At 50.4% G+C, this 25308-nt stretch overlaps 2 protein-coding genes across 4 annotated transcripts; both read left to right on the top strand.

Moving 5' to 3' along the window:
• Positions 1-1265: 1265 nt before the first annotated feature.
• On the top strand, positions 1266-10384 carry Efs (embryonal Fyn-associated substrate). Of its 3 annotated transcripts, none has more exons than XM_013025358.1 (6): positions 1266-1417; positions 5547-5825; positions 6357-6488; positions 6587-7309; positions 7647-7736; positions 9454-10384. In XM_013025358.1, the coding sequence occupies exons 1-6, from the start codon at positions 1400-1402 to the stop codon at positions 9886-9888; spliced, it is 1677 nt and encodes a 558-aa protein (XP_012880812.1). In that variant the 5' UTR covers positions 1266-1399; the 3' UTR covers positions 9889-10384. The 3 variants fall into 3 exon arrangements, with proteins under 3 accessions (XP_012880812.1, XP_012880814.1, XP_012880813.1); XM_013025360.1 differs by lacking the exon at positions 5547-5825 and having other exon boundaries at positions 1400-1417; positions 6587-6700; positions 6929-7309; XM_013025359.1 differs by lacking the exon at positions 5547-5825 and having other exon boundaries at positions 1400-1417.
• Positions 10385-14425: 4041 nt separating this feature from the next.
• Positions 14426-21413, top strand: Slc22a17 (solute carrier family 22, member 17). Its single transcript, XM_013025308.1, has 10 exons — positions 14426-14653; positions 14831-15319; positions 15453-15556; positions 17563-17717; positions 19168-19333; positions 19550-19695; positions 19835-19940; positions 20098-20315; positions 20546-20657; positions 20787-21413. Exons 2-10 carry the CDS (start codon positions 15053-15055, stop codon positions 21073-21075), a joined length of 1563 nt encoding a protein of 520 aa, XP_012880762.1. The 5' UTR covers positions 14426-14653; positions 14831-15052; the 3' UTR covers positions 21076-21413.
• The last annotated feature ends 3895 nt before the right edge of the window (positions 21414-25308 follow it).

A 25308-nucleotide genomic window follows, 5' to 3' on the forward strand; every position in this document is an offset into this window, starting at 1 on the left:
CGGCCGACTCGATCACCCGGAGGTCTGAAGCGAAGTCTGGAGGAAGAGGCGCTGGGCGGCTGGGCCCGGGGGTCCGGAGCTGAAACTCAACACCGCCTTTGGAAGTACCGTCCCCCATTCTCCGCCACCACTTCCCTTCCCCTCCCTTTCCCTCCCTCCCTCCTTTCTCTTAATCCCCTGGATTGAGCCCCGAGCGGGAGAGCAGAGGGCCGGAGGGGAGGAGAAAGAACTCTCCCCTCCCGGGAAGTGCAGCCGCGTGCCGCCCGCCCCGGGCGCCCGGACCCTTCCCCACCCTCCCCAGCCCTGTCAGTACCCCCAGCCCCAGGCGGGCCCCCGCGGGATCCCAGCCCCCTGCTCCTTCCTTTTCTCTTTACTAGTTTTGTTTTGTTTTTCTTTCTCTCTTTTTGGCCTTTCCCTTGGGTCAAAAGACATCTTGGAGCGACCCCCGGCTTTGGGGCGCGCGGAGGGGCCCTGCCGAGGGTGCGTGTGAGCGAGGCCCGCGCCGGCTGCGGGGCGCCGAGGGTGGGGGCGGTAACGCGTGGGTTTGCGCTGGGAGAACCGGGGGGGGGGGTGGAAGGGAGCTGGACAGCCCCGTTTCTGCTAGGGTGCCGCCGCTTCGAGTGCCCGGGCCGGGCCACCCTGGCGAGCTGTGCGCCCCCCCCTGCACCCCGTCCCTGGACGTGCAGAGCGCGAGCGTGCGGGTGGGAACCCGCCTCCGCCCTGCCGTGCGGGGTCCGCTCGCAGCCCCACGGCCACGCTCTCGGAAACCTTTGGCGCCAACTCGGGCGAGTTTGAAGGACACACGGCGCTGTTCTCGTCCTCGCTCCCTCCCCGCACGTCCCGCCGCGGCGCCTGGCGAGCTCCGATCCCCAGAAGAGGCTCCCGGGTGGGGAAGGTTGGCCCCTAAACTCGCTCGTCCGGCCCGACCGCCCCGGCGGGGCTTCTCCCAGCCCTCGGGGCTGACCTGGGCGGCCCGGGGGCGTCGAGCGCCCGCTCGAGCTCCGGCCTCCTCGCCCAGGCCGGCCTCGGAAGGGAGCTTACAGCCCACGAGAGCCCACGAGGCCTTTGTGGCCTAGAGCACGCAGCGCTCGGGGCCCGGGCCACTTGGCGGCCCCCGGGGAGGCCGTAGGGACACTACAGAGCGCGCCCCTTGGATGAGGTCCCGAAGCAACGCCCCGGACCGCCCCGTTCCTCCTCCTGCCTGGCCGAGCTGCCTCCCATTTGGGAAGTTTTGTGGGTGTTCTTTCTCCTCCAACCTTGGTGGAGGCCACCGCTTCAAGCGCCACAATCGGGGGCAGCCTCCGTGGGTCGAGGCCGCGAATCATGGTGCGGAGCAGCCACCACTGAAGTCAACAAAACCCAGCCTGACCTGAAGCAGGCAGCAGTGGAGGCCAAGGCCATGGCCATTGCCACGTCGGTGAGTCCACCAGAGAGTGGAGGCTACCAGGCAGACCCCCTGCCTGCCTCCCCTGTGCTCCTGTCCTTTTTTTCTTTTCCACCCTCTTTGTCTCCTTCCTGATCTTATTCTTCTGGAAGAGGCTGTGTCCTCACTCTCACTTTGGTTTCTTTCTCTCAGTCCTCAGCCCCTGCTCCTCCAGATTTGGGTCCCTCTCCTCCTCTCCACTCTTTCTTTCTAGAGGCTGTGGATTGATGGAGGGGAGGGGGAAAGTGTAGCCCCCGTCCTATCTGCTCTTGTCTGGGCGGGAACAGATGGCCACTGATGGCTGCACGGGCTTGTGATTGGGAGATGAATAAAAAGGACTAACAGATCAAGGACTCAAGGAAAATGGACTCGAGGAGGTCCATCTGTAGAGGTAGAATGGCGAAAAGGGGGGGGGGGCAAATAGAGCCAAAAAAGGATGATCAGGCAGAGAAAATAATACAGAGGAGGGAAGGTGATGTCAGCCCGCCTCAGGCCACTTTCTGGGGACTGGGGACAAAGGGAGGAGACAGCTGGCACGATGGAAGAGTGGGAGGAGGCCTCCCAGAAAGCGCAGTGGGCCCGCAGCCACCCCCATAAGCCAGTCGTTCCCTAACCAGGCACCTCGGTCTCTCGGAGGGAACGGAGCTGGAGTGGCCACACCCATCATCAATCTTTCTATCAGCTGCCCTGACTGGGGTTGCTGCCACTGCAAGTCCCAGTGGTTTGGCTCCATTGGGCAGCATTCAAACTCGATTCAGGGAGGAGCACTCCCTGGCCCCACCTCTGCTTTCGGTCTGGCACTCACGTAGTCTGTATTCAGATTACAACTCTGGCTTTTTATACCTCCCTACCCCCTGCCTGGAATTCTCAGGGAAAGCCAGGCTACCACCTGTTTTCCGACCCTTTCTGAATGGGAACTCTGGAAGAGAATAGTGAATGAAAAGAGAAGCCAGCAGCCACCCCACCCAACAGCTTTCTATTACCCCTTGAGGAGAGATCTGATCTTGGCTCTTTTTCAAACCAAACATTTTAGGTCCTTAAGTTCAGACCAGGAAAGGGAGGCAGGGATGCTGTAAGGGTAGAATATCTCTGAGGATACTCTGACATGGAGCTACTGGCTCAAGAAGATGGCAACCTCTATCAACTTTGTAGTACTGGGAGGTAGATTTTTCTTTTCTTTTTTTGAAGGATAGTTATGATAATCAAACTCATAGAATCCTAATAATGCTAATATATTGAACTCTGATTTTACCTAGCTTATACTAAACTTTGTCATGATTTCTAGATGCATCATCTCAACTTTGTGAGAACACCATTCTTGTCCAAAAATGGATATTTGGTTACAGATATACCATTCTACAGAAGGGGACACTGAGGCACAGAAAAGCCAAAAACCTGCCCAAAGGCACCCAGTGAGAAAGGGACAAAGATGAGACTAGAACTTTGCTTCTGGTTTATATACAATTATATGCACTGGCTTATATACAATTAGAAGGGAAAGCATGGATCCATCTAGGACCGAGAAAACATGATTAGCATGTTTTCTCTGTGTAGGACAGTATTCCTTAGAAATCACAGTATAACTGGAATAGTTTGAAGAGGGCTGGGGATGTTGGTTCATCATGTACAAAGCCCTAGCTTCAATCCCTAGCATTACAAGAAAAGAGAGAGAGAAAGGAAGAAAGCTAATTTGGAATCAAAGAAGGGCAAGAGTTGTTTAAAAAAAAAAAAATCGCCCAACCAACTCAGAATGTTGAGAGTAAAAAAACTGAGGTCTGAGGCCAAGCTAGGCAGAAAAGTTCAGAAGCACTATCTCTAAAACCGGGGGTGGATGGGGGGGGGGAAATGGCTGGAGAAGCATGGTTTTGTGGTAGACTGCCAGTCTAGCAATCTCTAGTATTCCCCCCATACAAACAAAAATCACTCATCCACCAGTAGAAAACATTGCCAACATTCTTGCTGATGGAGCATTGCACCCTTTTCCCCACCATCTTGTGGCACCCTGTTGAGGTGGTTAGCTTGAGATTTTTTTTTTTTAATTAGTCCATTTGGTTACCTGGCCAGTAGTACCTGAGAAGCTGTTCCAAAGCAGTGTATGCTACCATTGCTTAGAATCCTACCAGGAGGCACAGTCCCTTTACAGTCACAACTGGCTTTGCCATACTGAGTGGCTTAAGCTTGATTCTACCTAAAGATTTCATGAGACAAGATCACAAAGAAGAGTTATAGCAAAGGGAAATTGGATCTAGGAAATTCTAATATGCATTGTACTCATCTCTGAGTCATAGACCCTCTTGACTTCACCACAATTTACAGAAGACAAGCAACAGCCGATTGCCAGTGCCTTACACCTGTGATCCTAGCAGTAGCTAGGAGGCTGTGATCTGAGAATCATAGTTCAAAGCCAGCCTGGGTAGCAAAGTCTATGAGAGTCCCCCCTTCTCCTCACCCCCTTTTTTTTTGGTCAGTCATGGGGCTTGGACTTGGCCTGGGCATTGTCCCTGAACTCTTTCGCTCAAGGTTAGCACTCTACCATTTTGAGCCACAGCTCCACTTCTGGTTTTCTGATAGTTAATTAGAGGTAAGAGTCTCATGGACTTTCCTGCCTGACTGGCTTTGAACCATGATTCTCAGATCTCAGCCTCCTGAGTAGCTAGGACTACAGGTTTTAAGCCACTGGCATCCGGCATCTCACAGACTTTCTTACCCGGGGTGGCTTCAAGCCATCATCCTCAGATCTCAGTCTCCTGAATAGCTAGGATTACAAGCATGAGCCACCAACACCCAGCTCCATGAGACAGAAGTAGAACTATGGTTCAAGTGGTAGAGCACCAGCCTTGAATGAAAAAGCTAAGGGGCAGTGCCTAGGCCCTGAGTTCAAGTCCCAGTACAGGCACAAAAAGAGAGAAAGGAAGATCTACATGTTTGCAATTGTTGAAAGGCAATAGAGGGAATGATTGAGAGAGGGTAGGCTCTGAAATCAAATACTAGATTCAAATCATGCCCCATCAGCATACCAGCTGTGTGTCACTGAGCAAAACACTAAACTCTCTGTCTCAGTTTTCTTTCCCAAATGTAGATAATGATATTTCCTTTCTTATAAGGTTGTTGTGAGAATTGGATGATTAATGTAAAGTCTTGCACAGTGTCTGGATACATCATTTGCACTGACTGTCGGTGACCTATTACCTGAGCATACAGCCCTCAAGGGAAAAAGCTTAGGTGCCCCCACCAGACAGGACTAGAAACAGACCAGTAAATGTTCATTCTTGATTGGTCTGCTAGCTCCCCTCCCTTCACACACTACACACATACACACAGAGCCAATATATTTCTCTTCTCCATGGCAACCTCAGCCTTTTCTGGTAGAAGCTTATTTGCTGGAGCTGAGAACAAAACAATGACTTTGGTTTTGTTTGTGTGTTTTTCTTATGCCCAGGCACTCTGTCTAGACAGTTTTTCCCAGGCTTACTCTAACCTTTTGTCTGTAAGGGCAATGACAGGAGCAGAAGGTAAAGGAGACTATGCAAGAACTTAGCAGGATTTCTTTGTGTACTTTGGGGAAAAAATTCAATCAACAAATGTATTGAGAGAAGGACCGGAAGTGGCACTGTAGCTCAAGTGGTAGAGCGCTCGCCTTGAGCTGAAGAGCTGAGGGACAGCGCCCAGGCCCAGAGTTCAAGCCCCACGACCGACAAAAAAAAAAAAAAAAGAAGGACCACTTCTGGAAGGACCCTATTGCAAGGATAATAAGAATATAGCTGTTCCTATCATATAGGAGAAAAGTAATAGAGACAGTCGCAGAAATTCAGTAGGGGAGAGAGAAGAAAAGACTTCTTTGAGGAGACATTTTAGCAGAACTGAAGGATATACAAGGGTCAGTCAGATGGAAGCAGACAAAGAGCACTAGAGGTAGTGAAAACAAGTGCAGAGGCCCTAAGGCAAGGAAGAGCTAGCTCAGAGAATGTAAAGGAAGAGGACAGAACAGTCACGAAGCTAGAAATAAGGCAGGGCTATGACTGGAGGAGCTGAGCCAGGAGAGAATTTTTTTTTTAACTTGAATGGAATAAGGAAGCTGTAAAGAGTCTCCACATGATTTGACATGTACCACCTTACCCACCAGGCCCAGCTAGCCCGGGCTCTGTATGACAACACAGCTGAATCTCCCCAAGAGCTGTCCTTCCGCCGAGGGGATGTTCTACGGGTACTGCAGAGGGAAGGCGCTGACGGACTAGATGGCTGGTGTCTCTGCTCCCTGCATGGACAGCAGGGTATTGTGCCCGCCAACAGAGTGAAGCTCTTGCCGGCTGGCCCAGCACCCAAGTCCAGCCTCTCCTTGGTACCTCCTGCCCAGCCTGGCTCACCATGTGCAGCCCCAGAGCGCAATGATGAGGAACAGGAGGTAAGAACTGGACCTCCCCATCCGTAGGCCAGGAAAGCCTGTGCCTTTCCTCTGGGGAAAGCTGCTAGGAGGGCAGGGAGATCCCAATTCCACACTGCTTCACTGACTTTGCTTTGTGAAGTCTATCTGCCACCGCTTTGTTTTTGTTGTTGCTGTTTTTGGCTGGTCCTGGGGCCTGAACTTTGGGCTTGGGAACTGTCCCTGAGCTGTTTTTTTTCAGGGTTAGCTCTCCCCGCCACTTGAGCCACAATTCCACATGCTGCTTTTTTTGGTGCTTCATTGGAGAGAAGAGTCTCATGGACTTTCCTGCTGGGGCTACCTTTGAACAATGATCCTAAAGATCTCAGCCTCCTGAGTAGCTAGGATTATAGGCATGAGCCATTGGTGCCTGGCTATCCCACTGCTTTCTGAGCTCTATGTTCCTAGCAGCATGGGAAGGGGGGTAGGGGGAGCTGAGTTCCTTCAAGTCACACTTGTGGTTCACTGACCCATACACTCCTCCTGGCACACCCACCTGTCTTAATCCCCCAGGTATATGTGGTACCACCCCCAGCTCGGCCCTGTCCTGCTTCAGCTGGACCCTGCCCACCCTCCCCTGACCCCATCTACAAGGTTCCCAGAGGCAATGGGACCCAGCTGGCTGCCCCTGGAGAAGTCTTGGAGGTGAGGGCTAGAGGTCTGGGTGTGTTGGGTGAGGGACAGACAGCCTCAGGGAAGGTGCACATGGAGCTGAAGGCTAACTCACCCATTCCTCCTTCCAGGTCTATGATGTGCCTTCTACTGCCCTCCACCTTCCCTCTAGCAGCCCCTATGACTCCCCAGCCTCTTTTTCCCGCCCTCTGGCTGGGACTGTCCCACAACCCTCTGGAGAGAATGAAGCTCCCTATGATGTGCCTCTGGCCCCAAAGTCACCTACAGAGCTCGAGGCAGACCTGGAGTGGGAAGGAGGCCGGGAGCCAGGGCCTCCTTTCTATGCTGCCCCTTCTAACCTGAAACGAGCCTCAGCTCTCCTCAACCTATATGAAGCACCCGAAGAACTGTTAGCAAATGGGGAAAGTGGGGACACTGAAGAGGGCATCTATGATGTGCCCCTGCTGGGGCCAGAAGCGCCCCCTTCTCCAGAGCCCCCAGGAGCCTCGGCCACTAATGACTTGGACACTCTGGCCCAGCTTCTGGCCAGAAGCCCCCCACCATCACACAGGCCCCGGCTGCCCTCTGCAGAGAGTCTGTCCCGTCGCCCTTTGCCTGCCCTGCCTGTCCCTGAGCCTCCCAGTCCTTCTCCAGCTCCCTCACCTGCCCCAGGCCGCAAAGGCAGTATCCAGGACAGGCCTCTGCCTCCACCCCCACCCCGCCTGCCTGTGTATGGGGGCTCCAAGGCTGAGGGGGATCCAGAGGGCAGGGAGCTGGAGGATAATCCAGCAGGACCTCACAATGAGTATGAAGGCATCCCGATGGCTGAGGAGTATGACTACGTCCACCTGAAGGTAAACTGAGCCAGCTCCTCCCTGTAGACCCTTCATACTGTCCCCAAGAGAACCCCAGGAGAGAAGCAGGAGGCTGGGGGCACAGATACAGAGCCTTCTGCTCCCTCTTCCCCTCTCCCCTGGAACCCCAGTGCTTATCCACATCATTCCAAAGCAGATCCACACTCAGCCCAAAACCCAGCCAGGGCTACCAGAGCTCTGGCACTGCAGACCAAAGATGGTCACCTTTAACCGCAGGTGTATTCAGAAGGAAGGAGACTGGGGAGGGGCAGAAAGGCATGGAAGCCTCCTACCCTGTGTCTTCATCACTACACTTAAGGCCCAATCCCCTTTGCAGGGCATGGATAAAACTCAAGGACCTAAGCCTGTGGATAAAGCCTTACCTGGAGACTCTGAACTTCCGGACAGGGAGCTGCTAGAGAAGCAGGTAAAACCTTGGTGTAGGGTGTGGTAGAAAAGATTAGGAAAGGTGGGATTTGACCTGGGGCAGCAGAGTTTTTAATTAAACCATTCAAGGAGCTGGGTGCTGGTGGCTCGCAGCTGTAATCCTAGCTACTCTGGAGGCTGAGATCTGAGGATTGCAGGTTGAAGCCAGTCCAGGTAGGAAAGTCTGTGAGACTATCTCCAGTTAACCAGTACAAAGCTGGAAATGGAAGTGTGGCTCAAGTGGTAGAGCAGGGGCCTTGAGCAAAGAAATTAAGGGACTGTGCCTAAGCACTCATGAATTCAAGCCACAATAATGGCACCAAAAACAAGCAAACAGAAAACATCCAAGGCAATAGTCATGTGACAGGAGAGAGGAGTTAGGATTGGACGGAAGATGCTGGGGCATGGAGGAAGAAGATATTAGGAACTCGGAGGGGAAAGAATGTGTTGGCGAGGAATCAGCAAGGTAGTGGGGTGCAGAAGGAATTACTGGGCTGTGGGTCAGACCTGGGTCTTGTGACTCCTTGCAGCTGTGAATTCCTGGGTTCCTAAGAGACCTGGTTCCTAATCCCAGCTCTACCAAGAAGAAACTAGCTCCACAGCAATCATTTAATCTTTCTGGGCTTTAGCAAAGTGAGGTAGTTCCTTCCTCCCAGTCCAGAATACAAATTAAAAAATAGCTACCATCTGTCAGGTATTTACCAAGTGCCAGACCCTGTCTAGGCACACTGCACAAACATAATAATCAATGATGCTCAGATGCACTCAAGCCCATTCCATAGATTATGTCCATCAAATGTTTGCTGCAGCCTCAGATACATGTCTCCCAGTCCTAGGAGACAGGTGGCTCATGAGCACTTGAGATAGCCAGTCTGAATGGAAATGTGCTGTAAATATAAAACATACCAGATTTTGTATGCTTTGTGTGAAACAAATTTCCATGCTGATTACATATGAAAGCTATAGCATTTTCATATTTGAAGTTAGATAAGAATATATTGCCAAGCTTTTTTTTTTGAACTTTTCAATGTGGCTACTAAAATATTTTAAAATTCTGTTTGTGGTTTACATTGTTTATATTGGACAGTGTAGTACTAAGCTTCTTTGGTTTTGTTGCTGTTGTTCATTGCCGGGTGTGGGGGTTGTCTTGTTTGGGGAATTTTGTTGCCTTTTTGTTTTTGTGGAGCTGGGGATCAAACCCTGGGCCTCATATGCTAGACAAGAGCTGTACCACTGAGTCACGCCTCCAGTGCTAGGGTTTTTTTTTTGTTTTGTGTGTATGTGTCAAGAGTTAGGGCTTTAACTCAGGGCCTGGATGCGCTTCTGTTTTTCACTCAAGGCTAACACTCTACTACCTGACTTTTCACTGGCTTTTTGGTGGCTAATTAGGGATAAGAGTCTCATGGACTTTCCTGCCCAAGCTGGTTTTGAACCACAGTCCTCAGATCTCCTGTGTGAATCTATGAGCTACTGGCACCTGGCTTAGACTGTGTGTTTTTTGCCTTTTAGATAAGGAACCAAAGAAGTTCACAAACTTGTCTGCAGTCAAGTTTGAGGTTATTGGATCTAGGTCTGTCTGGCGTTAAGTCTGGATATTTAACTAAGAATCTAAATTTTCTGAATGGCAGAAGTAGGAACTGAGTGGGAGGGAAGAAGAAAGGCATTGGCAGGATGGCACTGATGAGCCACTTCTCACCCACCCTGCTCTTTCTCCACAGGAGACCGTGTCCTCAGGGGAGCTGGTGCCTCTGTCCCCCGGAGACCTACAGCTCCTGCATTTCTATGCAGGGCAGTGCCAGAGCCACTATTCAGCGCTACAGGTGGCTGTGGCAGCCCTGCTGTCCAGCACTCAAGCCAACCAGCCCCCATGCCTCTTTGTGCCCTACAGCAAGCAGGTGGTAGTGGCTGCTCACCGCCTGGTATTCGTTGGGGACACCCTAGGCCGGTTAGTAGCCTCCACCCCAATTCAAACACAGGTTGGGGCTGCAGGTACAGCACTGGGCCAAGCTTTGCGGACCACCGTGCTGGCTGTCAAGGGGGCTGCCCTGGGCTACCCATCCAGTCCTGCAATGCAGGAGCTGGCCCGGTGTGTGACAGAACTGGCAGGTCAGGCTCTGAGATTCACCACACTGCTCACCAGCCTGGCCTCCTGACGGTGTGATGGCACAACTCTGCCCCCCTCTTCCTGCCAGAGTCCTTCCTCCCTCCAGGTTTTGGATGTCTGAAAGACTGTTTTTCTCACCCTCTTCTGCTCATCTCAGCCTCTCACAGAGGCATCTCTTCCCCCAAACCCATCGCTTTTTGTATGAGCCATTTTATATAAATTATTTATATTTAATAATCCCTGCTTTGTCAGGGGCAGGCACCAGGCCCTCTGGGGCAGGGAGAAACTGGACTGTTCTTCAGCCTGGGTTGGAGGTAGCTGCACTGCTGCCTCCCTCCGAATGTTTGGTACACGGAGAATCAGGTGGCAGAAAACTTGGGGCAACACAGAACCTGTCTCCTGTCCTGTTTCTGGATTCCAAAGCATGAGTGCCTCACTAATATGCTGAGGGTGAGGTCAAGCCATTGACTTCTGCCCAGAATGTGAAGGTGTGGGAGGTACCAGGGGGCTCCTACCTTCAGATGAAAGGAGAGCTGAGCCTCAGGCAGAGATGTGCACTCAATAAACCCTATGGTCTGGCTCCCTGACTCTGCTTCTTGGGGGTCTATCTGGCCAGCACCCCTCCCTGTGGTGCCCCTTGCCCTGTACCACACATTGTGAAGGGATATTTTATTCCTTTAACCATCCCCTGGACTGGTTTTCACTCCAGAGAAGTGTGGAACTCAAAAGGTTCATGGTGAAAAGTGAGTGTGAAGTGGACATCAGTGAGTCAGTTATGGTTAAGTGCATTTTAAAATCCTGCCAGAGAAGACAGCTGCTAGTGACGCGATCAACTGGGTGATGAGAAGAAATGATGTATGTGAAAGGAGCCACCAGTGAAGGGGGACATAAGCCAGGAAAGCAGGGAGCTAACTCCCATGTTGACTTACGTAATAAGAACCAAGAAGGGTCTGGGACTATTTTCCCCCCACAAATTGCTTACCGAGGGGCTTTTCTCCAAGAATACATTGTCACAGCTGTCATTAGAGAGTGGTCTTGAAAGGTCACCTCAGTTTGTACCACAGGCCAAATCAGACCACATGGATGCCAAGAGAATCTAGTTCCTTACGCTTGCTTCCCAGGCTTCTTCCTGATCATCCTTTTAGACAAACCCATCTTGAGCTAAGGCAGCAAAGGAATGCAGTATGTTAGTAGTCCCTGGTCCTTGGGACTCAGTGAAACAGCCCATGGCTTATGTGAGCCATCGATCACTATAAGGGAAGATGTCTGAGCCACAGACCCATTGCTTCAAATCTGTTTCCCAAGAACCTGGCATGGTGATTAGGTCAGGAAACATCAATTTTAATCACAATCTTAGTATCTTGGCATCTCCTTGCTTTTAGTTCCTCCATTTGGGCTCTTTTCATTATCAAGGGAAAATTTTTCAGGTTTTAGAGCCAACAAAATTCATCCATAATATGTTGAAGCCTTCTTCCTGCTAGACAGTATTTTCAGAGATTAGCCTGGAACTGGAGTCAGTGGTTTCAGCTCAAGTCTCAAATCTACCCTGGACTCTGGATAAATCATGCCACTCTCTCTGAGACTTGGTTTTAGCTTTAGTGTAAAGATAACCAGTCAGGTGCTGAAGGCTAACACCTGTAGTCCTAGCTACTCAGAAGGCTGAGATCTGAGATCATGGCTGAAAGCTAGCCCAGGCAGGAAAGTCTGTAAGACTGTTTGCTCCAATTAACCAGCAAAACAAAAAGTTGAACTGTGGCTCAAAGTGGTAGAGCACTGCCAGGCGCCCGTGGCTCACCCCTGGAATCCTAGCTACTCAGGAGGCTGAGATCTGAGGATCAAAGCCAGCCTAAGCAGGAAAGTCTGTGAGACATCTCCGGTAAGCCACTAGAAGACCAGAAGTGGCGCTGTGGCCCAAGTGTTAGAGCTCTCATCTTGAGCTGAAGAGCTCAGGGACAGCACTCAAGCCCAGAGTTCAAGCCCCACGACCAACCAAAAAGAAAAGTGGTAGAACACTAATATAGAGCAAAAAAGCTCAGGGACAGTGGCAAGGTCCTGAGTTCAAGGCCACAGCTGACAAAAAAAAAGAAAAAAAAATACTGGTCTTGCAGAGTTGTGAGGTCTAAGGAGGAAAATGCATGTGAACTGCCCAGCACTTCACAGGATTATTTGAGACAAATGGATATAGATAAATTCCCACAGTGTGTTAGCCATGATAGCATCATAGTAATTCTGGAAGAGATGCTTAAAATGAATTGTGGGACAGGAGATAGGCTGCCCGATGCTTTAGAGAAGGGTTTGGGGCTGCAGACATGGCTTAAGAGGTAGAGGGCTGCCCAGAAGGTAGAGGGCTTGAAGAGGCTCCCAGTTCAAGCCCAGGACCTCAAGGGGGTTTGGGGAAAAAAGGAGAGGGGAGGTTCCTGTATTTGGAAACCTTTTGAACAAAGGAAACAAGATAACAAGTATGGTTCAATAGAGAAAAATAAAGTATTTCCTCACTGAGATTTGAAGTTTCTTTCCAACCTTTGCTGGAAAAGGAATTGAGAATAAAGTACCTATTAAGTGCCCAATTTCAGAGACTTGTATCTCTAACCTTAATGGACACAGCCTTGGGGAATCTAGCTGAAGTTTATGGTTAAAGGGTAAGTACAGTGAGGCCATCATTCCATTGCTAACAAGATCCCAAGTGACATACAGGCTACTAGTCTATCAAATTTTGAGTGGCAGTTCTAAGAAGTCTTCTCTAGGGCAAAGATTTTAAGCTAATAGCTAATAGACAAGGAAAACTTGATTAAGCTGCACACTATGACCCATTCTTGTCATTCTAGCTACTAAGGAGGCTCAGTTCTAAGGATCTTGGTTAGAGGCTAGCCTGGCCATAAAAATCCAAAAGACTTATCTTCAACTAATCAACAAAAAGCTGGAAGTAGATCTGTGGCTCAAGTAGTAGAATGCCAGCCTTGTGCAAAAAATCTAGGGATTAGTGCACAGGCCCCAGTATTGGCAGTAAATCTTGATTTAGAGCCTTCTAGCTAGGTGTCTGTGACTTACATCTGTATTCCTACCTACTCAGGAGGCTGAGATCTGAGGACCACAGTTCGAAGCCAGTCCAGGGAGGAAAGTTGGTGAGACTATTATCTCCAATTAACCACTAACAAAGCTGGAAGTAGGGTTGTGTGGTCCAAGTGATAAATGCACTAGCCACAAACAAAAAATGCTCAAGCGCAATGCCCAGGCTCTTAAGCTCAAACCCCAGGACCCGGGTGTGTGTGTGCACACACAGCCTTCCAGTCGTAGGAGCCAGATTGTGCAAAGGCCCTGTAAAACTTAGAGAACTGGAAGAAGACCAAGTAGCAGGAATGTAGACTTTGAGGAAAGAAGTGCAATGGGGTGTAGAGAGCATGCAAGATCACATATGAGGTGTTCAGAGTATTTACCATTAAAGATGGGGGAAAACACACCCACAATCAGACCTTTGGTTTGAAAAGATCATTCCATCCACACCAAAACAACAGATGGGGAGGAGGTAGAAACAGAGGATGTAGAACGCCAGTTGGGAATTAAGATGCTACAGTACTCTTTGGAAGTGGTAAGGATGCATTTGAAAATAAACAGGTTAGAGTAGAAAAGAGTATAAGTTTGGTCTTGATCAAAGTTAAGTCTGAAGTCTCTATGAGACATTCAAGGCATGTGGTCTAACAAGAGGCTGCTTGCCTTAAGGATACCAGGCTCAGGAGAGAGCTGGAGATGTGTATGGAGGAATCGTGTGTGTGTGTGTGTGTGTGTGTGTGTGTGTGTTGGTGATCAGAAAGCCTGAATGAGGCAAGAGAAGGGCCTAGGACCAAGTCTCAGGGTTGCAGACAGCAATGGTGAGGAAAAGGTCAGGAGGTGTGCCTGCAATGGTGAAAAGGATCAGAAGAAAGAAAACTTCAGGAATGTGGGACTTAGCTGCCCAGAGAGTGTAGAAGAGGTGGTCAGCAGTACCAAATGATGAGAAACAATGGAGATTTTAGTAGTTTTGTCATGATACAACTCAGAGAGGTGGTTCCCAAGTGGGGCATTAAAGCTAGAAGGTTTAGTTGCTACCCCAGTTCCCCATATGCATAAGCCCTGTGCAATTACCTGTCTATAAATCTGCCTATCCCCAAGTCCCTTCCTCCAAGGTGGCCTTGTCCATCCTCTTATCTCCACAATCTAACACAAGTCCAGGAGCATAGGTGCTTAATAAATTTTGCTGATGAAGGATTGAGGGTGGTGGATGGATGGATGGATGGGTGGGTGGGTGGGTGGCCAAATTAATGAATGAGTGAGTGAATGAATGATAGAGAATTGGGAGCAAAGGAGGAATCGGGCAATATGTCTGAACTGCCTATCATCCTACCATCTTTTTCTCTTTTTACCGCAATGACTCGCAGACCCAAGGAACAGACGACAAAGCCCCCAGTCCCTCCTTCCCCTGGGCTCCATGCCTCCCTGCCCCCCCTACTCTGACGAAGAGTCTGGACCCAAGGTTCTGGTGACGTGGGAAGGGGAGGAGAGTCTGGAGGAAGGGGAGGGGAAAGCAGCAGAGAGATCGCAGAGACCGAGGAGGCGCCCGCGGCTGCAAAGCTGCAGAGCGGGGTCTCTTTGGGCTCTCCGGGTCCCCGCACCTGGCGCGCAGCTGGGCCTGAGAACCGCACATCCTTTTGGCACAGGCCCCCAAGGCCTCTGCAGTCGGCAAGCTGGCTCCCCGGGTCGCTACCGGGACCCCCGAGCCCAATGGCGGGGGCGGCAACAAAATCGACAGCACGGTAGAGATCACCCCCAGCTCCAACGGAGTAAGTGCCCGCGCCCTGGGGGGCTCCGCCACCCTCTCCCTGCACCCCGGCCCCCCACAGGCCCCCTGCCCTCCCCCTTTGCCCTAGCCCCCGCGCCTGCCCTCCGCGCCCTCCCCTCGCTCTGCAGCGTTCTCCACCCTTCTGCCCCCGCCCCCCCCGCCCCCGTCCCCTCCGCAGGTCGGGACCCTCGGAGATGCGGTGCCCACCGAGCAGCTGCAGGGTGAGCGCCAGCGCCCGCGCGAGGGGGAGGGCGACGGGCTGGGCAGCAGCCTGTCCCTGGCGGTGCCCCCGGGCCCCCTGAGCTTCGAGGCGCTGCTAGCCCAGGTGGGGGCGCTGGGCGGCGGCCAGCAGCTGCAGCTCGGCCTCTGCTGCCTGCCCGTGCTCTTCGTGGCTCTGGGTATGGCCTCGGACCCCATCTTCACGCTGGCGCCCCCGCTGCATTGCCACTACGGGGCCTTCCCCCCCAATGCCTCTGGCTGGGAGCAGCCCCCCAATGCCAGCGGCGTCAGCGTTGCCAGCGCGGCCCTAGCAGCCAGCGCCGCCAGCCGCGTCGCCACCAGTACGGACCCCTCGTGTAGCGGATTCGCCCCGCCGGACTTCAACCATTGCCTCAAGGACTGGGATTACAATGGCCTGCCCGTGCTCACCACCAACGCCATCGGCCAGGTGAGGCGGCCAGGCCAGGCCAGGCCAGGCGAGCGGCGCGGCGCGGGGCGCGCGGGGAGGGGGGAGGTAGTTGGGGGATTGGAGGCGGCGAGGGCGGGGCCTCACGCCTGCTGCACCATTTTCACCTCCTCAGTGGGATCTGGTGTGTGACCTGGGCTGGCAGGTGATCCTGGAGCAGATCCTCTTCATCTTGGGCTTTGCTGCCGGCTACCTGTTTCTGGGTTACCCCGCAGACAGGTGAGGACAGGGCTGGTGGAAAAAAAGAGGGGTGCAAGGGAAACTAGCCCCCACATCTGGCTGCCTTTGCAAGAGGTCAAGAACGATTTGCTGGACTCTGCAGTCTCCTCTGGACTTCTGGTGTTAACTTCACTCCCCATCAAGAAATACATCTTCCACTCAGCTTCCACACAAAGGAATGACCTTACATAGGTGGACTCTTAGCTCTATTCCCACTGATCAGTACCTTCATAGCCATTGGTCCATGGCCTCATCTCCAAAGACATACAACAACACCCCCTAACCCCAAATCCTCTTTCCACAAACCAAAAGTCCTGTTCCTCTTTGTCCTTAGAACCCTAACCACCTCCTTTACCATCATTGTGGATTAACAGATTTATCTCCCCTTGCTAATTGCCCACCATTCAGCTCCAGCTCAGTGGTCTCCTTCCTAAAGACCAACTGCCACATTCCAGCTGGCCAATACAAGTTTACAAATGACCCTATCTCTGAAAAGTAGCCCTGACCCCACAGATCAATAACTATCTCCAAGGCATAATACCCATGACTCTAGCCTTAAGGATGATTGCTGTCAACAGTACCCCTCATAGATCCTCAGAGATTTCAAATCCCCAATCCACATTTCTACCAGTCCAGTGCCCTCATCTCCAAAGAGCAATAACTCACCTGTGTATCCAAATTCTCATCCCCAATACTATTTTCCTCTCCACACCATCACTACTGACCAGATGTTTCGGCTCCACTGACTGTCCTCGGTTTTCAACCCCAGTAATCTACAGCCCCATCGAAATGGATTTAACACCTCAGCTTCTATGGATCACAGGCATCTCAACATTCAGTAATCTGGTTCCTTAACATCAGTAGTCATTTTCACTAACCTATAGGCACATATAGCTGAGGGCCAATGGTTGGAAACACACAAGTTGGCAGCCCATCTCTGTGTATCTCTGTCTTCATTCCTACAGAACAATAGCCACTCCCAAAATTCATTAATGTAGTCTGATAAAAAACAGAAGCCAGGTTAACCACAGCCCATCCACATGAAAAATGGCGTCATTCCATTGTATTAATAGCTTTATTCCCAAGATTCAGTGCTCCCTTTCTATTGACCAGTCTTCATCTCCCATTGATCAGTAATACTATCTCCAAAGACCAATCATTTGATCACCCAAGGATCAATAACCCTATCTAAACATTTGTCAGTGACCATCATCACTCACCAATAGGCACATCTCTCATGGTCTAGATTAGTAGATTCATTTCCACTAACCATTCATATAGATTAATCCCCTTACCCTACAAATCAATAACCATTCCCAAATATCATTTCTTCAGTCTGCAAAGATTAGTAGTCTCTGATCAATCATCCCACCACCATGGATTAGTAGTCCCATTCCAATGGATCATTAGCTCCATCTCCTGGCAAATAGCTTGTCCCACTGACCACCCTATGTACTATAGACCTAGGTCTCAATTCCAAGGGCCTCATCACCCCCAAATCAATTACTTGCTTTCCTAAGATCTGTTTCCTAAGCTTCTATCTTCATTGACCACTACTGTCCCCATGCACAAGTGGCCTCACCTCTACATATCAAGAACTACATCCAACCCCATATATCAATGATCTTCTTTTCCTCTGGATAGTCTGAGCAAGACAGGCTCCATTCCCAGTGACCAATAAATAGTTCTATCCCCAAGGATTGCCTGAGATCCCCTAAGCTGCATCCCACTCATCCTTGGAGGATAATCTCACATGTTCTGATTTCTGACTAATAGCCCGATCACCAAGAGCCATTGGTCCCCTTCCCTTAAGAACAGCCACACCTCAGTGTCAAGTAGCCAGATGCTACCTTCCCAGTTTCTATTCCTTCCCATCCTTTTTAGCAGTCCAGTTCTTGCTCCCAAAATCTCATCCTTATTCCCCCAGCTTTGAAGGGGACAGCTGGGCTGCATCCATCACCTCCCCACAAAAGAGTTCAAGTAACCAGAAAAAGCCCTTTCTACAGGTTTGGTCGTCGAGGGATTGTACTGCTGACCTTGGGTCTGGTGGGCCCCTGCGGAGTGGGCGGGGCTGCAGCAGGCTCCTCCACCGGTGTCATGGCCCTCCGATTCCTCCTGGGCTTTCTGCTTGCTGGTGTTGACCTAGGGGTCTACTTAATGCGTAAGTAGCAGCCTGGCAGAGACTTCTGCCTAGTATCTCATACCTGTTTTTTGCATATCCAGGCAATTCCTACTGCCCCCAGAATCTCTCCAGCCCTTTCTTCAGCCTCAAATTTCAGTTGAATCTGTACTGAAGTTTGAACTCAGAGCCTCAGTCTTTTGCTGGGCAGGCTCTTCCACTTGAGCCACACTCCATTAACTCCTGCACGAGTTATTTTTGATTACAGGATTATACTTCTTGCCTGAGTGAGCTCCTGGATCTATCCACCTAGTTTAGACTTCATGCAGTAACTAGTACTACAGGCATGAATCACCAGGTCCAGCTTCTTCCCACTGAGATGGAGACTTGAGAATTTTTCTACTGAGCTAGCCTGAAGCTTCTATCCTTCCAATATCTCAGCTTTCCAAGTAGCTAGGATTACAGGTGTGAGCTACTGGTACCAAGCTTCCCCTAATGTCCTTAAAGCCATGGTCTGGGCTTACTGCTGTCAGAGAATTCTTATTTTAAAAGTGAAATCCTTCCTGGAAGAGGTGGCTCATGCCTGTAATACCAGCTACTTGGAGACAGAAATTGAGAGAATCTCAGTTTGAGGGCATGTTGAAGGAAAAAAGAAAAACTTCATTCCAAATCAATAAGCCAGGTATGGTGGTACATGCCTGTGATCCTAGCTACTTGGGAGGTCAATAGATAGGATGATCTATCTGAAGCTGGCCCAAGGAGCAAAAATGAGAGATCTTACAACTAAAAGCACAAAGGAATGGGGCATGGCTCAAGTGGTAGAGCACCTGCCTAGTAAGAACAAGTACAAGGCCCTGATTTCAAATCCCAGTATCACCAAGGAAAAGAAATCCTGGCCAGGTGTGGTTTCTTTTGGGGAGGCTGAAGCATAACGATCTTAGATTGTGTGTGTGTGTGCGTGTGTGTGTGCGTGTGCGTGAGTGCGTGTATATGCACGTGCGTGCACACGCACGTGCTCATACACACGCATGTACATGTACTGGGATTCGATCTGAGGGCAAGAACACTATCTATTAGCTTTTCATTCAATGCTGGCACTCAACCACTTGAGCCACAGCTTCACTTTGGCTTAAGATGATCTTAAATTCAAGACCAGCCTTGAGAGAACTGATCTCATTAATTACCAGATGAAGTCCTGACAAGCCATTTGACCTTGGACAAGGAGTAGGTAATATGGTCATAAAAGAGACCCAATGTGAAAGGGCCTTTAAACTGAGAATGTTGAGCACCCTACAGGCCTCCAAGGTTTGAGAGGAGAGAGGTGAACCATCTCTCCCTCTTCACCCAGAGGTTAGTCTATGGGGGTGGGGTGATGCCTGTAACCTCTGCTCAGGGTCTGATCTAGCTCTCTGTCCTCCTCCCTCCCTCCCCCTCTCTCTCTCTCTCCATCTTTCTCTCTCTCATGCCTCCTCTGTCCCTGCTGTATCTCCAGGCCTGGAGCTGTGCGATCCAACCCAGAGGCTTCGGGTGGCCCTGGCAGGGGAGTTGGTAGGGGTGGGAGGGCACTTCCTGTTCCTGGGCCTGGCCCTTGTCTCTAAGGACTGGCGGTTTCTGCAGCGAATGATCACTGCTCCCTGCATCCTCTTCTTGTTTTATGGGTTAGTATCTCCCCTTCACCTACAGCCCAGACCTTCCCATCTCTACCTCTAGCCTTGCCCTTAGCCCAGAGACCACTCCCCTTCTCCAACTGCCCCTGTGACAGGCCTGCCCTAGACCCGCAGTGGTGGGAATCTCCCATCTCTTGATGAGGAGATGGGAGAAGAAGTAAAGAGAAGAAGGGGTCCCTCACTGTCTATCTCACCACCCTACCCCAGCTGGCCGGGTCTGTTTCTGGAATCTGCAAGATGGCTGATAGTGAAGCGGCAGATTGAGGAGGCTCAGTCTGTGCTGAGGATCTTGGCTGAGCGGAACCGGCCCCACGGGCAGATGCTGGGGGAGGAGGCCCAGGAGGCCCTGCAAGGTAAGAGGCAGTAGCTGCAGTGTTACCTCCCTGGTGGGTCCCTACCATGTGAGAGGATCTTGGGCTCTCAGCTGTGTATTCTAATAGCCCCTCTTTTCCTCCCCTCCCTCCCTCTCTCTTTTTTTTTTCCTTCACACAGAACTGGAGAACACCTGCCCTCTCCCTGCAACATCCACCTTCTCTTTTGCATCCCTCCTCAACTACCGCAACATCTGGAAAAATCTGCTTATCCTGGGCTTCACCAAGTGAGCCTGGGTGTGAGCTGAGGGCCAGGCCAGTAGCTGGAATAGAGGCTGGCTGGGTGGGGAAGGCCTGAACTCACCTGGAGAGGGCAACTAAGGATGTGGAAAGATGCAGATAAGGATTCACATACTGTTCTTTGCTTCCCCAACCTTCTCACAGCTTCATTGCCCATGCTATTCGCCACTGCTACCAGCCTGTAGGAGGAGGAGGGAGCCCATCAGACTTCTACTTGTGTTCCCTGCTGGCCAGCGGCACAGCAGCCCTGGCCTGTGTCTTCCTGGGGGTCACCGTGGACCGATTTGGCCGCCGAGGCATCCTGCTTCTCTCAATGACCCTTACTGGCATTGCATCTCTGGTCCTGCTGGGCCTGTGGGATTGTGAGCATTCTCCCTTCCTCACAGTGGGGAACCCAACAGAGGTGTATTAGACAGGCTTAACCCTGCCCAGAGATTCCACGAGCCTTCACCTGGATGTATGGCCCTATCTGTTCTCCTAGCCAATTAGCTGAAATCCCCAGAGATTCCAAGAGCCAGGAGGATGACACCTAAGGACTAGGCCAAGCATGGTCTCTCCACCTCCATTCATATTGTCCCTCTTGGTCCCTCAGATCTGAACGAGGCTGCCATTACCACCTTCTCGGTCCTTGGACTCTTCTCTTCCCAAGCTGCTGCCATCCTCAGCACCCTCCTTGCTTCTGAAGTCATCCCTACCACTGTCCGGTGAGAACAGGGGTGCTACTGTCAGGGTCAGGGCCAGGCCTTGAGGCGTCTGAGGAAAGAAAGAGATTGCTGCTGCTGAAGTGTGGTTGGGGGGAGCCCCTAGTTAAAGACTGAAAGTCTCTCTCGCAGGGGCCGTGGCCTGGGCCTGATCATGGCACTGGGGGCACTTGGAGGACTGAGTGGCCCAGCCCAGCGCCTCCACATGGGCCATGGAGCTTTCCTGCAGCACGTGGTGCTGGCAGCTTGTGCCCTCCTGTGCATCCTCAGCATCATGCTTCTGCCAGAGACCAAGCGCAAGCTCCTGCCTGAGGTACTCCGGGATGGGGAGCTGTGTCGCCGGCCTTCCCTGCTCCGGCAGCCACCCCCTAGCCGCTGTGACCATGTCCCACTGCTTGCCACCCCCAATCCTGCCCTCTGAGTGGCCTCTGAGGATCATGGCGGGAGGCTGATCCAGACAGAAAGTTAGCATGGGGCCCTGGCAAGGAGATTGGGAAGACAATGAGGAAGGCAGGGCTGCCCAGAAGGCTCAGAGGCACCTCACGCCAGCCATTGAGGTGAGCTCAGAGGCTGTCCCCACCCCCCATCTCCTCCCTGCCCCTTCATGTTCACTTCCTCAGCAAGAGTCAGGGGACAAGGGGAGAGCGCCACACTGTAACCATTGGGTCTGGGCTCCATCCTGTGCTCAAAGACATCCTCCCAGACCTCATCTTTCTTGCTCTGTCATTCTGTTTCAATAAAGACATTTTGAATAAATGAGCAGATCATAGATGCCTGGACTTTCCTCCCTTCTGTTGTCCCTCTGTCTCTTGGGGGAAAGCTTCTCAGTGGAGCAAAACCACTAACAATCACCTATCCCCTTCCCTGTAATCTGTCCTCAAATGCCAGCTTATAAATTGTCACACTTACTGCTTACTCCGCTGCCAAGACAGTAGGTGCTTTAGCACATTTCATGTCAGTGTTGTCCTTAAAACATTTGCAAGGGGCTGGGAAGGTGGCTCAGTGGTAGAGTGCTTGCCTTGCATGCCTGAGGCCCTGGGTTCAATTCCTCAGCACCACATAAGCAGAAAACACTGGAAGTGGCGCTGTGGCTCAAGTGGTAGAGTGCTAGCCTTGAGCTGAAGAGCTGAGGGACAGTTCCCAGGCCCAGAGTTCAGGCCCCACAACCAGGCCCCACAACCAGGCCCCACAACCAGACCCCCCCCCCAAAAAAATTGCAAGGTAGTGCTTAGATCAAATAGGATTTGTAAACATTGACTTTAATGTACTTATACAAAACAGGAATTTATTAGGTGCAGTGGGGCATGTTAATGGTAAGACTCACAATTAGAAACAGACCTTAGTCATGAAATGGCAGGAACTGAGAGGCCTGCCTGGTACAGTGGGCAGAAACTAGGACTATCCTTGTCAGGGTTGGATAAAGTCCAGTGGGCATCCAATCTTTGGGAAACCCCATTGAAGATATATTTCTAACAAGCATGTGACTGTCCTGCATGCATAACGCACCACTCTCACCCTTATTTTTCTTTGGTGCTGGTACGGGGGGGGGGGGGCTTGAACGTAGGACCTTATCCTTTGGTCCCACTTTCTTGATATGGCTGGTGGTTTACCATTTGAGCCATATTTCCTGTTGGACATTTTGTTGGTTAATTAGAAACAGTCTTGAACCCTTTCCTGCCCAGACTGGCTTTGAACCAAGATCTTCCAGGTCTCAGCCTCCTGAGAAGCTAGGATTATAGGCATGAGCTACTAACACCCAACTCCACCTTTATTTTATATACCTAGAAAGAGGGGAAGCAAAACAGCAATTAGAAGTGGGACTGAATATTAAGACACAATGGAGGGCTGGGAAGGTGGCTCAGTGGTAGAGCGCTTACCTTGCATGCATGAGGCCCTGGGTTTGATTCCTAAGCACCACATAAGCAAAAAGGAAAAAGCTGGAAGTGGTGTTGTGGCTCAAGTGGTAGAGCGCTAGCCTTGAGCTGAAGAGCTGAGGTACAACGCCTAGGCCCAGAGTTCAGGCCCTACGACCGGATCCAAAAAAAAAAAAAAAAAGACACAATGGATCCCCCTACAGTATTATGTTCTTACAGCTGAGAAAACTGAACTCAGAGCTAGTAACTTAGGGCTAATGAGTAGCAGAGTTGAGAGATGTTAAGATGCAAGACTTGGGAGAAGAGGAACTGGGCCATGAGTTCTCACTTGCCGTTTTTACTCACACTGTTGACATTACCATATGAGCCACACCTCCACTGTTGCCGGTTAACTGGAGATCAAATCTCATGGTTTTGTCTGCCCAGGCTGGCTTTAAACTGTGATCTCTGATCTCAGCCTCCTAAGTAGCTAGGGTTATAGGTGTGTGCCACAGGCACCTGACCTTATTTATCATTTATTTTTATTTATTTAGTGCTGCCACTAGAGCTTGACCTCCAGTATGAATGAGCTCTCACCAGCCTTTTCACTCATGGCTAGTGCTTTATCACATAAACCATATCTCCCAGTGGCTGTCAATAATTATTTCTGGAGAACTTGTAAGGACTTATCTCATATAATCTTCACAGCCCCCTGATATAGGGTCTCAGAAAATGGAAGATTTGAGAAATTAAAAGGGGTTTCCATTAAGTGGCAGAGCCAAGATTCTAAGCCAAGCCTTCTGGCCATTCTTTTCTACCCTTTCTAGTTCTTTACATTACAGACCAGTGGCACATTCTATAGTGCAATGTTCATTATTCTTTTTGGCGGGGGGAGGGTTAGTCATGGGGCTTGAACTCTGGGCCTGGATGCTGAACTCTTTAGCTCAAGGCTAGCACTCTACCACTTGAGCCACAGTGCCACTTCCAGTTTTCTGGTGGTATATTGGAGATAAGAATCTCATGATCTTTCCTGCTCAGGCTGCCTTTGAGCCACTCTTATCTCCAGTAAACCACCAGAAAACCGAAAGTGGCCCTGTGGCTCAAAGTGATAAACACTAACCTTGAGCAAAAAAATCAGAGACAATGCACAGGCCCTGGGATTTTGAAGCTGGGCACAATAGCTCAAGCCTATAATCTTAGCTACATTGAAGGTAGAGATGGAGCCAGCGTGGGCATAAACATTCATGAGACTCCATTTTACTCACCCTAGTGACACAGGAAGGCACAAGTAGGAAGATCAGAGCCTAGACCAGCCCTGGGCTAAAGCAACTAAAAAATGACCAAAGCAAAAAGGGTCTGGAGGCACAGCTCAAGTGGTAGAGCACCTGCCTGGAAAGTCAGGCTCTGAATCATGCTAAATGAGGTAAACCAAGCTCAGAGACAAACATAGAATCTAGATCTAAAATACACTGGGACATGATAAATTATACAGTACTCTAGGGATTCACCAGTGAGACCAGAGGATATTCTCAGGAAAGGAACACAAAAGTGCAATGTCTATGTGCATCTGATCACAGAATATTTATCAAAATTCATTCAGGAGGAAGTGGCGCTGTAGCTCAAGTGGTAGAGCACTCGCCTTGAGCTGAAGAGCTGAGGGACAGCGCCCAGGCCCAGAGTTCAAGCCCCACGACCGACAAAAAAAAAAAAAAAAAAATTCATTCAGGAAATGGAAATAAGATTTGTTTTCTTTGTTACTGTTTTTGTTTTGTCTTGTTTATCTGTCTTTGGGAGGGTAAGGGGCAGCACAGAAATGGACAAAGTGGGGCTGGGAAGGTGGCTCAGTGGTAGAGCGCTTGCCTTGCATGCCTGGGTTCAATTCCTCAGCACCACATAAGAAAAAAGAAAAAAAGCCGGAAGTGGCACTGTGGCTCAGGTGGTAGAGTGCTAGCCTTGAGCTGAAGAGCTGAGAGATAGTGCCCAGACCGGACCCCCCCCCAAAAAAAAAAAAAACAGAAATGGACAAAGTATGAACAAATGTAGCAATGGTAGACACTAGGTTGAAAATGAACTATGCAACTTGTAGGTGGGAAAGAAAAAACTAGGAGAGCAAGGTAAGGGGTGATACTGTTCAGAAAGAAATGTACTTTAGCTGGGCACCAGTGGCTCACGCCTGTAATCCTAGCTACTCAAAGAGACTGAAATCTGAGGACTGTAGTTCAAGGCCAGCCTGGGCAGAAAAGTCTCTTATCTCCAATTAACTACTCCAAAACTTCTGGAAGTGGTGCTGTGGTTCAATAGGTACAGTGCTAGTCTTGAGCACAAAGAGGCTCAGGGACAGTGCCCAGTCCCTGAGTTCAAGCCCCACAACTGACCCTCCCCCGCAAAAAAAGTACTTTACCTGACTTATGTAACTGGATCTCCTTTGTGCATCACCTTTAAACACCATAAAAAAAAGTAGTCCTTAATTTGCACCTAGTAATTCCAACATGACGTTTGCACAGGGTCCTTTGGTAGTAAGAGCAAATGAAGAGTTGCTCAAGCAGTGTAAGTAGGAATACAGAGAATGGACTTAAGAACTGACTGAACACAGAAAACCAAAGCCAGAAAAGAATCCCAAAACAGATCTACCTTCCAAGAACCAATTTAGTTTTAGAACTAGCTATTTGATGCCCTCTAGTGGATGAGACCTACCCAGCATTAACATCAGTCTACTTATGTGTTTGACATTCTTCTAATAGTTAACAGTGAACACTTTACCCAGCCTCTTGCTACTTGGCTTCTGCACGAATTTCCAGAGA

Source organism: Dipodomys ordii, unplaced genomic scaffold, assembly GCF_000151885.1.
Source record: "Dipodomys ordii isolate 6190 unplaced genomic scaffold, Dord_2.0 Scaffold84, whole genome shotgun sequence".
NCBI lineage: Eukaryota > Metazoa > Chordata > Mammalia > Rodentia > Heteromyidae > Dipodomys > Dipodomys ordii.

Coding starts and splice junctions, on each gene's coding strand:
- Efs (XM_013025358.1), top strand. Junction 7,310..7,646: donor ATGACTACGTCCACCTGAAG/GTAAACTGAGCC, acceptor TCCCCTTTGCAG/GGCATGGATAAAACTCAAGG. Junction 7,737..9,453: donor GGGAGCTGCTAGAGAAGCAG/GTAAAACCTTGG, acceptor CTTTCTCCACAG/GAGACCGTGTCCTCAGGGGA.
- Slc22a17 (XM_013025308.1), top strand. CDS start 15,053: ATGGCCTCGGACCCCATCTTCACGCTGGCGCCCCCGCTGCATTGCCAC. Junction 19,334..19,549: donor ATCCTCTTCTTGTTTTATGG/GTTAGTATCTCC, acceptor ACCCTACCCCAG/CTGGCCGGGTCTGTTTCTGG. Junction 19,941..20,097: donor CTTATCCTGGGCTTCACCAA/GTGAGCCTGGGT, acceptor ACCTTCTCACAG/CTTCATTGCCCATGCTATTC.